General features: G+C 34.5%; 1 protein-coding gene across 1 annotated transcript in view; it reads left to right on the top strand.

The window, feature by feature from the left end:
• The first annotated feature begins 12,542 nt into the window (after positions 1 to 12,542).
• The window catches only part of GABRG1 (gamma-aminobutyric acid type A receptor subunit gamma1), an 86,130-nt gene continuing 80,819 nt past the window's right edge, over positions 12,543 to 17,853 (top strand). The window contains exon 1 of the mRNA XM_031941570.1: positions 12,543 to 13,078. Within this exon, the coding sequence (XP_031797430.1) occupies positions 12,975 to 13,078 (104 nt within the window). The 5' untranslated portion in view covers positions 12,543 to 12,974. The remainder of the gene's footprint in view (positions 13,079 to 17,853) is intronic.

Here is a 17,853-nt window from a genome sequence, read left to right as displayed (position 1 = left end):
TAACCCCAAGAGAAATGCAGAAATAGAATATACAGAGGTCTGTATACCACACGGATCTGCCCAAGGTCTTTGATACTGTCACTTGTGAGGACTTATAGAAAACTGTTTCAAAATTTGGTTGCCCAGAAAAGTTCATTAATACAAAACATCAGTTTCATGATAGCATGTTTGCTCAGACACTGGACAATGGACAATAACAAATGGACAAAATTGAGGAATGATTGAATAAGTTGTAATACGTGAAAGTAATGGAATATTGTTATTCTATAAAAAAGGATAAACAAGTTGATTGTAGAAATGCCTGGAAAAATTTACATGAATTGATGCTGAACCAGGAATACACTATAAAAAAAATAATAGCAAGATGGTGTTATGATCAACTATGGTTCAGAGATCTAAGGCAATCCCAATGAATTCTGGATAGAAAATGCCGTCTGTATCTTGAAAAAACTATGGAGATTTTATGTAAATCAACACATAGTAGTTTTACTTCTTTTTTTTTCTTTTGCTTTTAATATCTCTTGTGTTTTTTCTCTTTTGTTCTGATTTTTCTCTCCCAACATGATTCATAAAGAAATATATATTTCAAAAATTAAAAAGATGTATGATGAGAACAAAATAAAGTAATAAAAAAATGAAGAGACACATGGTGTCAAAGTTAGTTACTGTGCTGATGGTAAATTCTCTATCTTGAAAACTAAAGTGGAGGGAATATTGGAGCATGATTTTTCATGTGCAAATGAATGCAATGAAGCCTCCAAAGCTAAGATGCAACACAGTTTGCATCAGTTATCTGCTATTTGTGCTAATTCTGGCCTAACAATTAACACCAAGAAAATGTAAGTATTCCATCAGCCAGCACTACACATCCATATGTGATACCATCAGTTTAAGCAAATGGTAAAGGTTTGAATGCTCTCCATAGATTTTCATTTACTTCAGCAGTGTACTTCCCAGGGATGCCCACATGGATAATGAGATTGACACATGCATTGAGAGAGCTAGCTCATCATTTGAGAGGCTCCAAAGGAAAATGGGGGAGAGGAAAGGTATTATAATGACTACCAAACTGAAGGTTTACAGAGCCATTGGGCTGACCTCATTGCTGTATATTTGTGAAACCTGAACAGTATTGCAGTGCCATGCCAGGAAACTGAATCACTTCCATTTGAATTGTCTTAGGAAGATACTGAAGATCTCTTGTCAAGATAAGATACTAGACTCTGAAGGTCCTTTTTCAAACTAAAGTACCAGGCATTCACACTCTACTGCAGATAGCACAACTCCATTAGGGTGGCCACATTGTTCAATATACGCTTGCCAAAAGGATTATTTTGTGGAGAACTCACAAAGAGCAAGTGATTACAAGATAGTCAAAAAAGTGATAAAAGAACACCCTCAAGGTCTTTCTTAAGAAATTTAGAATTGATTGTATGACATAGGAGAGACTGGCACACCCACCATGGCATGCCCTCATCAGAGAAAATGCTGTGTTCTATGAGCAAAGCAAATTCAAAGTTACTCAGATTAAACAGTAGAGCACAAAGTCAGAGAAGCCATCCCATATGTTCATATTTGTGTCGGACCTGTGGCAGAACATTCCAAGCTTCTATTGATCTGATCATGCCATTTTGGTCCTCTGATTAAAAAGGATAACAACCAAACACCAACTCCAAAATTATTTCACAATTTTTTTTCTGATTTTATTGTGGACTTCATTCTTTATCATTTTATAAAGGCTTTCAACATTATTTGTTTTCATGATATTGGTGTTATAATAAAAACTGAAATTATGGTTCTGTTTACTTCACTCTGCATCATCTCATTCCAATTTAATGGGAAAAGAAACCTATTAGAAACTATTGGTATGCTTATCAACTAAATTAATTTTATATATCAATACTGTAGGATACAATTGGACTGTAAGAAATGAAGAAATAAATATGGACAGTGCTAACATCCAAGATTAAATACAGAGGCTGTCTCAAATTCCCTTCTAAACAATATTAAAATAATGTTGCAAACCAAATTCTGTAATGGCAGAATCATGAAAAGAAACATTTTATTCAGCCCAAGGCAGTTTAAAAGATCAGCAGGAAAGGGCTATCTCAATAGGCCAGGCCAGGCCAAGCCAAGCCATCACAGACCTTGCCCAGAAAGTCAGCAGCAGGCCTTTATGATTTTTGAAAGCAGAGAGGTAAAAGTGAGCTTCTGGAGCTTTCAGTGAGAAATGATAAAAAAAGGTTACATAATTTATCAGAAAGAGAATAAGAAGACCCTTTGCTGTCAGTGGCAGTAGGACACTGTTGCATTGTTTATACATGGTTTTGAGTTGTATTCTTAGGGTAAGAAGGAAAATTACAGTAGTGAAGAACCTGCTAACAGTTTCACAATTGAAAAAAAAAAAGAACATGCTTGTGGTCATTCACAGAGCAGAGCACATGTCTAGGAAATCTCTATTTTAATCATACTACCTTGGTAGAATTGAAAACTCACAGTTCCTCAGAACTACTTTTGAAAACATCACCATGAAAATCTTGAAGCTGGTCAAGTGCCCCCTCCAACCAGAGAGCAGAACCAAACCTAAACATAAATATAAAATTCAAGAAATATGTTGAAAAAATTAGTAAAAAAAAAACAAGCAAAAAAAGAACTTGACTATACAGAATTACCATGGAGAGAGGAAGGTCTGAATCACAAAGTCAAAAAACAATGAATTCAAAGTAGCTATAATAAAAGCTTCAAAGCAAATAGTAAATTCATCTCAGGCCCTGGAAAAATTCAAAGGAGATGTTAAAAATAAAAAGTGAGGTAGAGGAAAAATTGAGGAGAAATTAGACAGATGCACAAAAACCAAGAAAAAAAGAGTGAATAGCTTTGTAAAGGGGATGCACGCACGCACACACACACACACACACAGAGACACATGAAAATAACACCCTAATTTAGAGAATGGACCAATGGTAAAAGAGAGGGGAAATTTACTGATAAAGATGCTTACAAAATAGAATTGGCCAAATGGAAAAGTGGTACAAAATTTCACTGAAGAAAGTTCATTTAAAATTAAAATCAATTAAAATAACTTTAAGAGACACCAAGAAAAAAAACAAATAAAATCAAAAGAATGTAAAAAAAAAAAAACTCACTTGGAAAATAGATTGAATAGAGATAATTTAAGATTAATTCAGACTATCTGAAAGCCAAGATCAAATAAAGAGTATAGAAATCATTTTTCAAGAAACAAGGAAAACTGCCCTTATATCGCAGAACTAGAGAGAAAAATAGAAAATGAAGGAATCCACTAATCACTTCCTTAAAGAGCTCCCCAAAGAAAAACTCTTAGGAATGTTCTGTTTAAATTCCAGGGCTTCCAATTTAAGAAGAAAATACTGTAATTAGCCAGAAGTGAACAATTTATATCATGGAGCCACAATCAAGATAATTTAAAGTTTAGCAGTTTCTTCACTAAAGGATTGGAGGACTTGAAACCTGACATTTTGGTGGGGAAAAAGCTTGGATTGCAAGTAAGAATCACCCATCCAGCAAAACTAAGTAAAATCTTTCAGAGGAAAAATGGATATTCAATGCAACAGGGCTTTAAGCATGCATACACCAGAACTAAATAGAAAATTTGACTTAAAAACACAATATTCAAGTGAAGCATAGAAAGCTAAACAGGAAAAAGAAACAATAAGGGAATCAATAATTAAAAAAAAAAACTGTTTACATTCCTACATGGGAAGATGGTATTTGTAATATCTAAGGATTTTAGCATCATTAGAGTAGGAACAAGTGTACACAGAAAGAGAACATGCATGTGAATTGACTATAGTGGGATGATATCTAAAAGCTTAAATAAAATTAAAGGATGAATAGAGATTCACTGGGAGAAGAGGAAAGGGAGAGGTATAATGCTCAAAATTATCTCAGATTAAAAAATGCCCAAAATACATTTGGATGTCCAAGGACATTGGACTCTCCTTATTTTCAAGAGGAAGATGGGTGGTGGTAGGTAATGTAGGAACATAGTCTCATCAGCATTTGATTTAAACAGACAATAGAATACATACTATTTTCCCACAGGGAATTAATGATGTGAGAGGATAATACAAGTTGGAGGTGATAGAAGAAAAGACAGATAGGGGAGTTAGTGGTTAGAAGTACAATATTTTTTGAGGAGGGACAGAGTGAAAGGAGAGAGAAATATATAGAGGGACAAAGAGCCAGAAAGAAGATTCAATGGAAAAAATAAGCATGATGGAAGGAAAAACACAATTAGTAATCAGTAATAAATGTTGATATGAGTGAGATGAGCTCACCCTTAAAACAAAGGAGAGTGGATTGAAATTTGGAATTCTACAATATGTGTTGCAAGAAACAATCTTGAAGCAGAAATAAATACCCAGGTTAAAGGTAAGGGGCCACAACAGAATCTATTATATTTCAGCTGAAATTAAAGTAAAGTGGAGAAGGAAGGAATAAACATAATCTTAAGGAAATCAAAAAGCAAAAATAGATCTAATTAAAAGAAAAATCAGATATTAAAGAGATGGATAAAAATTTATAAAATTTAAATATGATAAATCTCTAAGAAAATTGAATAGGAATAAAAAAAAAAAATATATATATATATATATATATATACACACACACATACATATATATTTTTTTCCTCAGCAATACATGGCACTTTCACAAGAATTAATCATGGATTAGGGCATTTTACAACAAAAAGCAGAAAAGCAGAAATATTAAATGCATTATTTTCAGATCATAAGGTAATAAAATCATTTTTTACTTCAGCTGAAGCATAATAAATTCTGTTTCAGGCCTTTACTTTTACTCTGTATGTATCTCTCTATTTCCAATGATTTTCTTATAAATAACATATTGTAAGATTCTGTCTTTTAATTCACTCTGCAGTTCACTTCCCTTTAATTAAAGAGTTCATATTCACATTCACAGGTATTAATACAAGTTCTGTATTTCCCTCCATCCTATTTTCTGCCCTGTGTATATTTTTGTTCTCTCTTTACATCCTGTCCTTTGTCATTTGTTTTTTTTTTACTCAACACATACACTACTTATCTCCTATCACCCCACCCCTTCTCTTGTTTTTTTTTAAATCCACTCCACCCATAACTTTATCTTCTATCTACCCTTCCTCCCTTCTCTTATCTTCTTCCCTTATGTTTCTGCCCTATTTTCTATCCTGTCTCTCCCTTTTTTCCTAATTCTTTATAGCGTTAGATAAATTTCTATACCCAACTGAATGATTAAGTTATTCCCTCTTAGAGTCAAAACTAATGAAACCAAGCTTCAGACAATGATCACCTCCCTTCTTTCTTTCTTTCCACTGTAATAGGTCTTTTGCATCTCTTCATGTGAACTAATTTTCCCATTATACCTCTCCTCTCCCCCTTTTCCAGTACAGACCCCATTCCATCCCTTAATGTTTTTCTTTGATATCATCACACTAGAATCCATTCATCACCACACCCTCCATACATGTGATACCTCCTTTTGTCTGCCTCAGTGACAGATACAGTTCTCAAGAGTTACAGATATTGTTTTCCCCATCTAGACATATAAACAGTTTAACCTTTAAATAATATATATTTGTCCCATTTACCTTTCTATCCTTCTCTTTAGTCTTGTTATAGGTTAAATTATCTGTTAATTGTTTTTTTTTTTTTCCCCAATATAAATGATTGAAAGTCTCTTCATTGTAGTTCAATTGAATCCTCTGAAAGATGATGCACTGTCTCACTGGGGTGAAAAGGGGGTTCAACCCAGCTCATATAGATTCTGGGAAAGTTTGTCTTAATCACAGCAAATCAGCAACTAAGACTCTCAGTCTTGGCTTAGTAGAAGAGCAGATCAGTGGGACAGCCCTCAGTCCCAGCTCAGAAGACAAATTCTGGAAACCAGGTTGTTTTCTGAAAAGAGCACACAAGGCTACTCCCTGAAAATACAAAAGAGCTGTACATGTTTAGAGCTGTACAGGAAGTTTGGGTCAGCATTCCTTATACCCCTAGGCTATACCCTAGGAGTAGAACTCTACCTTAAAAATAAAAAAAGAGGAAATACCAAAAGAAAAAGGAAAGAAAATGAGCAAGAAACATTAAAAAAAAAAAAAAAAAAAAAAAAAAAAAAAAAAACTTTAAAAAAGCTACTATGGTGACAGGGTAGACCAAAACACAAACTCAGACAAGGACAGAATATCCACAGAGGACATCTCAAAGAGTGACATAAATTGGTATCAAGCCCAAACAAGCTTCTTGGAAATGCTCATAAAAGACTTGAAAAGGCAAATAAAAGAGATAAAAGAAAGAAAATGAGAAAGAAAATGATAGGTATGCATAAAAGCCTCAACTGCTTGGAAAAGAAAAAACTGTCTGAAAGAAAGCAACTCCTAAAACAATGGAATGAACCAAATGGAAAAAGATATACCAAAACTAATTGAAGAAAATCAAAAATTAAAATCTAGAATAGGGCAAATGGAAGCTATGCATAAGAGCCTCAACTGCTTGGAAAAGAAAAGGGAAAAAAAAATTGTCCAAAAAAAAAAAAAAAAAAAAAAAAAAACTCCTAAAACAATGGAATGAACCAAATGGAAAAAGATATACCAAAACTAACTGAAGAAAATCAAAAATTAAAATCTAGAATAGGGCAAATGGAAGCTAATGACTTTGTGAAACAGCAAGGAGCAGTCAAATAAACTAAAAAGAATGAAAAAAATAGAAGAAAATGTGAAATACTTCACTGCAAAACAACTGATCTGGGAAAAAACAATCCAGAAGACAATTTAAAAATCATTGGCTTACCTGAATTCATGACCCAAAAAAAGAGCCTGGATAGCATTCTCCAAGAAATCATTTTTAAAAATTTGCTCCAGTATTATAGAAACAGTAGGGAAATTACTGATTGAAAGAATCCATTGATCACTTTTGGAAAGAGATCCCACAAGGAAAACCCCAAGAAATATTGTTGTGAAATTCCAAAACTATAATCTTGAGGAAAAAATACTGCAAAATGCCAAATAAAAACAGTTCAGATACCAAAAAGCAACAGTCAGGATTACCCAAAATGTGGCAAATTCTACAATAAAGGATCTGTGAGCTTGGAATACCATATTCCAGAAGGCAAAGGACCTACGGTTACAACCAAGAATTAACTAGAGAGTGAGATTCAGTATCATCTTTCAGGGGAGACCTAATATGAACCCCATCTAAATATTGCTTATAATTATTTTAAATGGAATTTCTCTATCTTCTGTTGTTAAAAATTGGTTATAATATATAAGGATGTTGGTGATTTAGAAGGGGTTTATTTTATATCCTGTAATTTTACTAACATACTTAATTATTTAATTATTTCAACTAGTTTTTTAATTGCTTCTCTATTATTTTCCAACTATACCATTATATTTTCTGCAATGATAGTATTTTCCTCTGTTGCCCATTCCAATTCTTTCAATTTCTTTTTCATCTGTTATTGCTATTGCTAACATATCTACTACAATATTGAATAACAGTGGAGATAATGGGCATCTTGGCTAGATTTCTAATTTTACTAAAAAGACTTCTGAAGTTCCATTGCCTCCCCTGAAAAATGATACTGAATCTCACTAGTAACCCTAGGTTGTAACCCTGGGTCCTTTGCCTTCTGGAATATAGTATTCCAAGCCCACAGATCCTTTATTGCCACATTTTGGGTAAACCTGACTGTTGCTTCTTGGTATCTGAATTGTTTTTATTTGGCATCTTGCAGTATTATCCCCTCAAGATTGTAGTTTTGGAGTTTCACAACAATATTCCTTGGGGTTTACCTTGTGGGATCTCTTTCCAAAGGTGATCAATGGATTCTTTCAATCTGTATCTTCCCCACTGTTTCTATAATATTGGAGCAATTTTTAAAATTTCTTGTACAATGCTATTCAGGCTCTTTTTTTGGATCATGGCTTCAGGTAGGCCAATAATTTTTAAATTGTCTTTTGAATTCTTTTTTTCCAGGTCGGCTGTTTTCCAATGAGGTGTTTCACATTTTCTTCTATTTTTTTCACTGTTTGACCAAAAACAAGCAAAGAAAAATTTTGGCAAAAATTGGAAAGCAGTTTAGTTGAAATAAGGTATAGGGCATTTCATAGTATATAACAAGATAAGGACAAATAGTGATATGAGCAAATTAGAAAAGTATGAAATAGGTTATCTTTTATATCTATGGATAAGGAAAATATATTATTATAAAGAGATAGAGAACATTACAGGATGCAAAATGGATAATTCAAGTTATATCAAATTTTAAAAAGGTTTGTACAAAGAAAACTAATACAGCCAAGGTTAGAAGTAAAGCAGAAAACTGAAAAAATTAGAAGTATATAGAGAATTGAGTCAAATTTATACATTATAACTCATTCCCCTAATGATAGTAAAACTATATAAAGAGACGATTTTCTGATGAATAAATCAAAGCAATCTAAAGTCATAGGAAAAATTAACTAAAATGCAATTCATTAAAGAAATGCAATATTTCTTTAATGCTGATATACTACTTATACTACCTTATGCTTATCAAATTGACTAATAGGACAGAAAAAGAAAATCATAAATGTTGGAGAGGATGTGGGAAAATTGTACCACTCGTGCATCATTGATAGAGTTGTGATCTAATCCAACTATTCTCAAGAGAATTTTGGAACTATGTTAAAAAGTCATAAATCTGTGCATATACTTTGAACCAGCAATACTATGTACAAAAATATTTATAGCAGCTCTTTTCTGTGGTAGGCAGTGAAAAAGAATTGGAAATTGGAGAATACTCATCAATTGAGGAATAGCTGAATAACTTGTCTTATATGATGGTGATACAATACTAATGTTATAAATAATGATGAGAAGGTTGCTAAAAAAAATGAGAAAAATGTACATAAACTGAAAAAAGTGGAGCCAGCAGTACCCAGAGAACACTATACATGTAAAAACAATATTGTAAGAGGATCAATTGTGAATTTCTTTGCTAGTCTCTACAGTATGATCATCTGAGGTAATTCTGAAGGACTCATGAGGAAAAATTCTATCCATCTTCTGAAAAAGAACTGGTACAGTTGGAATGAAGATTGATTAATACTATTTTTCTTTTTCTTTCTTTTCTTTTCTTTCTTTCTTTTTTTTTTTTTTTTTTTTTTTTTTTTTTTTTTTTTTTTTTTTTTTTTTTTTTTTTTTTTTTTGCTTTTTTTTGGTCTTTGTTTTCTTTCACAAGTGACTAATGAGGAAATTTGTTTTGCATAACTGCACATATATAACCTATATCAAATTACTTTCCTTCTCAAAGAGAACAGGAGGGAAAAAGAAAATTTGGAATCTAAAATTTAGGAAATCAAATGATAAAAATTGTTTTTATATGTAACTTTAAAAATCTTTAAAAAGAAATGAGGATACAGATAATTTCAAAGTGACTTAAAAAGATTTAAAAATTTCAATGAAATTACAAATAGATGTAGCCAACTATTCAGAAGTTTTGTCTTAGAGACTCTTGGCAGTTATTCTATGATGGTGTGAGAATGGAGTACAAAGTCCTGAGTATGAGATACTGCATGTGAACAGCAGGCATAATCGAGGTCTTTGAGCGACATATTTTGAGTTGACCTTGATCATCATGAAGGCACTGAATTAACAAAACTTATAATCATAGATTGTAATGTGATTAAATTTAAAATTATCAATCTATAAAATCATTTTGGCAAAAATTGGTTCTTTCTAGTTCAATATTCTACCAAATTCCACTGGAGGAGATATTGAAAAAAAATTCTTTAATGACTTATTTCTTCACCTAATCTGATTTAACCCATTTTCAACTCAACAATTTGATTCCATAAATATCATTTATTTAAAAAAAAAAAAAAAAAAAACTTACTATGTACAAGGTACTCTGCTAGGCATTGCTCCATAAGGAATGTTCCCACTAAGAATGAACATCAGGTAAATAGCTATTTGTGTTGTAGCCAAGAACATTTGGAAAGGTAAAAGCCTGAAGAAGCCAAACATGGACCAAGGCCATGGCTCAGAGAGACTGCAAAGCTGTCATCTGAGCCATGCTGAGGATATATTTTCCACAACACAACTCGGCACATCACATCTCGGGAGAAAACGTCTAATCACAGTTGTCATAATTTTGGCCTTTGCTAATACTGATGTTAAGGCCAGAAAGGGGAGACTGTGAAGAATTTAGATGGTGGCAGAAGGCAGTAAGCAAAAGCTCCGGAAGCAGAGTATTTCTCTACTTTATCCAGAGCAAAAGGTAAAGCAGCTTTCTTCTAGCATCATCTTCAGCACAACATGTCCTTCCACTTGTACATAAGGAATAAACATCTTAATTTCTCCATGAAGGGATTACTTTGATTAATTTCTTGACAACCAGAAGGGCTGTGGGACCCATGCAAAATATAGACTATGGTTAATTCTCATTTCAGCAAGTTTATAGATTAAATGAGACAGGCAGTTGAAATGTCAAGACATGGCTGGTATTGAAAAATATCATTATTTTGATCCTGTAGTGTTAAGACTGCAATCACATTCTTTCAGAGAACTCTTTCTTAACTATGACAGTGGGAGGTGATCTGCTTCCCACAAGAGTTATGTTTTAAAGAAAGATTGGATGAAAGGATATAGTTTAAAAGGTCCAGATAAAGAGTCATTGTGTAAAAGGAAGGGACTATGGAGCAAGAAATGAACATTGTTATCTGAACTATAAACCCAGGAGCAATAGTCAGAGGATAGTCACCTTCTTATTGGAAATCTTGCATCTGTTGCTTAAAGAGACATATAATTTGTAACCATGGGGATAGAAATCCTGCACTTTTTCTTGGTCTCCAATTTTCTTTAAGTCCATATCTTAAAAGGCTTAATAAATGAATGGTTAGATGATGGCAGGACTTAATGAGAAGAAAATTATGACTTATTGATTATAGGATTACATTCATATTAAAGTGAAAATAGCCTTATCTTGATTTGGCAAGATATGCTAGTGAAAACTTAGTCACAATACATTTCTACTGAATCGTGTCAGAAAACGGATCAGATTAGTGTATTCCCTTTGTGTTTCTTACATGTAGCTCAAATATTTGTGCAAAATACATTTTCTACTGCATGTCTTTCTGTTTAATTAACTAACCAGACTTAGTTAACTCGGATCCCTCAGAATCTATTAGGATGAAAAGGTATTTTATTCAAACTCTTTAGTACAGATGTCATTTTAACAGAATTTACAGAACAGAGTGATAAAGGTAGCGACAAGAAAAACAGCCTTTTTGAGAAGATCTGAACTGAATGGAGAATCAATGATCAGAAAAACATCCACGCACACACATAGACCCAGCAGCGTAGCCTCCAATTATTAAGAACAAGAAGCAGAAACTTGAAATTGGTCAATTTGAGTAGAAAATGTGGCTCTGTGACCTATTCACTATACCGCCGTCTTCGTTTGGGGGACTTCCGCTGGTCCGGAGGAGAGGGTCACCTTATCTCTTCCACAGAACCACAGACTCCTGCCTCCCCTAGTCTACGTGAGCCCAATTAGCTAATGCGATCCAGCTCCAAACGAGAGCAATTCCAGGTGGTTGGGGAATGATTGATGAGACCGACAGCAATCCCAGCCCCGCGCAGTGACGCTTGGATGTGGGGATTTAAGGAAAAGCAGAGGGGCAGACGGAACGCCAGCACCGAGCCCAGTCAGCCCGAACCTACACAGTTGTTCCAGCTGCCGCCGCAAGGCTTTCTCGTTCTCATGGCAACCCAGGGCTCAGCTGCAAACTCAACTCCCGTTATGGCTCTGAAGTTAGATAGCAGTCCCCTTTCTCCGCTTCTTCCCCCCCCTCCTCCCCGCCCAGTTTAGCAAATGCAAAAGGAAAGAAGCTTCAGGGGTTAAGAGAGCGGACGCTAGGACAGTTTGTGCCTAGGGAGGCAAACTAGGAGCTAAGAGGGGGAGAGGGAGGGAAGGGCTGAACAGCGGCGATGGGCTGCTGGGGTTCAGGGGGAAAAAGAATTTCGATCATTTTAGCTTTTTTTTTTTCCTTTTTCTTTTGAGACCCTTTCCTGGCTGGCGCTCGGTGCCATTGCGATTCTCCTGTAGAAGATGGTACCTGCAGGTCCCCTCCCTCCATAGGCCGGAGGGAGAAGGCTACAAAGGCCACGCAGCACAGGTTGCTCACCAACCTCCCCAAAGTGCGCTCAGGTGCCCTAGTTATTCAGCTGTGTCTGGGGAAGATTAACCGCGGCTCGGCCTTCCTCTGACCAGCTACATCACATGGCTCTCTTCCTGAAGAGAAATTCTGAATCCAAGATGAGTTAGGGAGGAAAAAAGCAGCCAGCCCTGAAGTCGAGCTGGGCTCTCGGGGGATGCGGAGCCAGTGGAAAGGGTGAGGAGAGGGGGCAGGAAGAGTGCTCTCTCCTGCGCTCGCTGTCTCTGTCTGTCTCTGTCTGTCTCTCTGTGTGTCTCGCTCTGTCTCTGTCTTTCTCTCTGTCTCTGTCTTTCTCTCTGTCTCTGTCTTTCTCTCTGTCTCTGTCTTTCTCTCTGTCTCTGTCTCTCTGGGTTAGGGATATTCATCAAACCCGAAGCACTCGGTTCTCTACTTCTGAACCCCCTCCTCTTCCCCCCAAAAAAGGCTTTATTTTTCTTTTCCTTAAAACCCAATCCATTCCAGACCACCAGACCGGACTCCCTTTCTAGTAAAGAAAGCCCCACCTCTCTGAGCCTCTGATTCGCTGGACACTTTTAAAGCTAATTTATGCAAAGATTTTTGCTGATCTTATTGGCCACGCTGGCTCCAGTGCTCTCAGCATCTGATGCTACCTGTTTGGGGGCGTTTTTCAGTCCTCACACTCTTCCTTTCTCACCCTGGTACTGCTGAGATGGCAGAATAAGTATTCTGTTTGGAGATTTAAACTAGCCCCCTCAGAACCACAAGAAGAAACTCAATGGATTCTTGGAAAAGTCCTTTTCTTTTCCCTTTATTTTTATGGAGTCACTGCGGTGGGGTGAGGCTTCTGCTCCTGTTGCTGATTCTGCGTTTGGGGACTTGGTGAGTACAAGTAGGAGAACCCTGAACCTCTCCCCCTTTTTTCTTGGCTTTGATTGATCATTCTGGGTTCACTGATGAGCATTTCATGGGCAAACGTGTTACACGTTTCCATCCTTGGACGTTCTAATTAGATCTGATTACTTGGGAGTTTGACTTTGCCTTGCAGCCTAATCATTTTACTTTGTAAAGTGCTACCCAATCTTCTTTTAATGTGGCAACCGTTACCTTTGAAAGTAAAAATCTGCTGGGATGGTTCTGGAAAATGCATTGATGATATCAAACCCCCCTTAATGATTCTTGATTATAAAACAAAAGTTTTTTTGTTTGTTTTGTTTGTTTTTTTGGTTTTTTTGCAGAGACCTGTTACACTTTTATTATTCATTTGAGTACTGCTCCTCTACCTACTTCCCCTCCCTTTCCCCTTTCTTTTAAATTCATTTTTCTTATAACTTAATCTTAAGTGTTGTCTATTACAGGGGATTGTTTAGTCCAGTTTATTTAAAATCTAGTGGGGAAAACATTTTCTGTTTGGGAAGAAAGCAAGGAAGATTTAAAGTCAGTTACTAGTCGTATGCCCCTTATTGAACCAGTGGCAAGAGAACATTTTGAAATCAATTTATTGAGGAGATTGTAGTTAATTTTACAATAATATGATCATCCTGTAATTGGAAAAGTATTTTACTTCTTTTTAGTATTTGTTTAGTAGTTCTAAGGAATATCATCAAAAATAAATGAATACATCCAAAAAGACATATATGCTACTTCCTACTCTTCTTTTCCCACGATGAAAACAGTTTGTCTTTCAGTAGAACTCTCATATCATTTTGGAAGCACAGTAAAATGAACAGAGATTTCTATTGGGTGGCTGCTTAAGGGGGAAAAAACACAGTTGTGAATGAAATGAATGTTTATTGTCAAGATTTTAAAACCATTTTTATAACATATGATTTTGGCTTTTAATAAGTGTCTTTTTAATCCAAGAGTAAATATATGACCATTCTGCTGGGGAAGGCATACTTTTATACACTGCACTTTCATCATTGATAAAATCAAATGTTATTTGATGATTTGGGAATCTCAACAGGACAAATTGGTATCATTCATGGGACATAATGCACCTGCTTTTTTTTTTTTTTTACTCCTAAGAAATCAAATAATATGTCAAAATGATTTTGTGTCTCCATTCTTATTAGAGTATTCTGATTTGAGTTTGTTTTCCAAATTGATCATGCTGCTATTTAAACTCAGAAATGTTTTATGTTAACCATTTTAAAGATAAAAACTATCTCTTAGAGCTTACTTACAAAAAAAGATGCTTGATGAGTTATGAAGATATTTTAAGACGAATTAAAAAGCAATGGTACCAGTTCAGATATTTAACTTTATATTATTCATTAGGCACCAATAATATCAGAAATATGGAGAAAATCATCCCCAATGGCTTCATGAAAAAATAATCTGAATGCTCCTTAGGCAAAAGCATTGGCTTTTCTTCAATATATTATGCATAATATCAGGCAAATGAAACTTTAATTCATAGCAAAGACAAAATAGACTCTTTATCCATAAATAAGTACCTCTTTTCTGTTAAAAATTGCTCTGACTTTGCCTATATATGTGTATATGTATCCATGTACTTCCCAGCCTATAATTTGAAGGCAGTATTATATACAAGTTCTTTTTAGAGGCAAAGGATTTGATTTGTGAAACACTGAACAAATTAAAGTGTTGACTGGGTGGATGTGTAGTCATTTTTCTGGTGAGAAATTCCTAATTAGTAGTTAATTGGATTTACAAATCTTTAAAGGGAGAACACACTGAGGTTGGGTCTATACACAGGAAAAGAAGACTGGGGCTGTTTCTAGTGAATTGAGAAAATGTTGATAGTCTCCATGTATAATTCCATCCCAAAAGATACTTTTCATGTTCTCTTAACAGATCTTTTGACACCAATTTTATGCATATTAGCTTAGAGTTGTCTACTTCACTTGGGCAGATTTAGTCTCACTATTTTAAAAAATGTTCTCCTTTTCATTGTAGGCAAATTTAAGTATTGAACTTAAATGTATGTGTGGGTACTCCTTCCAACACCCCCCACAACTTGCTTGAGTCTTGTTTTGGGGAAACTTTCCTAAAGCAGTCACAAACAGGCCTGTTCATCAAAGTTCTATTCATTAACACTGATTTCACTTTTAGGAGGTTCTATTTTTAGGTTTAAAGATTAGAAAGCCATTGCTCCCTGAATCTGATAAGAACTATTGGCTCTTTCATTGCTTTACATTAAGAAGGTAGAGGAGAAGGAATGTTGATTTCAATATTGTTGAATTATGAAACATTGTCTTGCCTTTTTTTTTTTTTTTCTTCTCTAACATTTGGAATTAAGATGAATCAACTGTTTTCTGTGTTTTGGTTTAGCCATCTATATCAAAGATCTTTTATTTCTTGGAAATAACACATTAATTTGTTTCTCTTAAGTTTCAATTTATCAGTTTTTGATATGGATTCAAGAACTTTTTGTTAAGACCAGGTCTTTGATATTGGAGGAACATTTTGAGGAGCTAATGGAAGACATTGGACTATGTACTATATTTTTTTAAATGATACCTTGTTTTCCAGTCACTAGTAACACTTATTTTAATATTACCTCAAGGGAAAGGAAAGATCCAAAATGAGGGGAAAGGGAGGAATTTAAATCTTTATATAAAGGTGAAAGAAAACTTTGTACCAGCTATGTTACAGTCAGAATGAAAATGTTGAAACATATTCCTTTATTTTCAAGCTTAGTATTTGAATAGATTTTATCATTACTATTAGTGAGAGAAGGGAAATAATAAACGAATTTTCTCTGGTTGCTTTCAAGTTGGATTGATAATCACCCAGATGTTTACTTATAATATTTTATGGCAAAAAATAGCCAAATGATGTTTATTGAATAATATTTTATGGAAAAATTGTTTATTACTCAAGTCCACATGTTGTTGATTTTAAAAAATGCTACAATAAAAATAAAATAAATATCAGAAGAAACTAGGTTTTTCTCTTCAGAAGAAACAAATAGAATAGATAAGCATATACTGAGAACTTCTTGTGTGAACAACTGTACATTTAGGCTAATCAAGTCAACATTCATTACCTTGTCCTTCTAGACTTCATCTTGTGATTAACAGTTCCTCAAAGTCTAGAAGAGCAATTAGGAAGGACCAGCAACAAATAATAATAATATACATCTTTGCCAAACATGAAAGTTAATACTTTACCAGATTTTGACCAAGAGGTGAGGTTAAGGATTTAAATATCTAGATATGAATATAGGACTGACCAGATGAGTAAAAGAAGGAAAGAGGGATAAAGTAGAGAACAGAACTGAAGCACTTCATATGAAAAGTAATGAAGATGAAAAAAGATCATAGTTAATTATTTTCATTTAATTTGATAGATTTTAGTTAATAAGTTGAAATTTCTCATATTTAGTCATTACAACTATGGTCAACTTTTTATAAGAAGTTCTAAAAGTAGTATTTGAGTAAAAAAAATAATATAAATAAAATTTGATTTCATAACTACAAATGATTTTCACTCTTTTAAAACAGTTAAAGTGGTTTTAAGTGCCACAGAGGGTACATGGGGAACATTCAACAGAGTACAAAGAATTTGCCTTGGATATTAAACAAAGTAAGAATATATGAAAATGGCATTGAAACTGATAAAAGATTAAACTTTTTGTCTCTCTACTATGTCTCTGTTCTCTGACTCAGATTCACCTCATTGAAGTTTGAGACTCTATCCTTGAGTCCTCAGGAATTGGATAAGTGAGTTTGGTCATTTATCTGACCAAGACTTGGCCCTTTGCACCACTTCTTTCGAGCTCTTGCGGTTGTCCTTATTCACATATATTCCTACTTGACCCATCTTCCCACCCCTTTTTACCTGTTATCTTTTATTCCATTAGAATGTAAGCTCTTTGAGAGTAGGGAATATTTTGATTCCTTGTATGTGTATCTCTCTCACAGCACAATGACTATCATGTCACTTCTCAGTGAATGTTGTCTTTCTGTCTAGCTGTCTGTGTCTATGTCTACCTCTAAGGAGGAGAAAAAAGAATATCAGATATGACCCCTCACAAGGGAAAAGTGACTGGTTAAAAAAAGAAATCAATAATTTATTGGAGTTTCTCTGATGTGATCATTGAAAATTGCTGATATTTCTCCATGTGAAATAGCTGATCAATCTTTCTTTGTCTTGCTTGGTTAGAGGCCTGGGTCAAGAGTTCTCCTACAACTTCTCACTAGATAGGAAGGGAGAGAGAAGTCCTAGAAAAAGAGTTGGTGGACTAATGGACCAAAAGTTAAAGTATTCTTAAAATATAAAGGGCATTTGGGGATAGCTTTTTTCAGTGCTGAAATGAAGGGAAGAAATTCCAAACTCCACAGGAAGATTCCAGCATCACAGACTAAGAGCTGCTAAAAATGTTCCATGATATATCATAAAAGGCACCTCATAAAGACTGTGCTTCTTGCTATCGGAAAACAGTGACTGACAGGGATTTTGGTTTGTGGGGGTATTATTTCTATTAGTTGTCATTGTTATTTTCCCTATATCTAGAATTTGCACATAAGATACTCTCAGGCCAGGATTTAATTTTCTGCCTGAGATAAATGGAATATTTTAGGCATATAATCACATGCTTAAAAAACAGGAGCTTATCACTCCAAAACAAATACCACTGGGCTGATGGGAACATATAAAATCATTTTCAAAGATCATGATTAAAACTG

This window comes from Sarcophilus harrisii, chromosome 6, assembly GCF_902635505.1.
Source record: "Sarcophilus harrisii chromosome 6, mSarHar1.11, whole genome shotgun sequence".
NCBI lineage: Eukaryota > Metazoa > Chordata > Mammalia > Dasyuromorphia > Dasyuridae > Sarcophilus > Sarcophilus harrisii.
The sequence above is the reverse complement of the archived record's forward strand: the minus strand, read 5'-3'. Positions and strand labels throughout refer to the sequence as shown.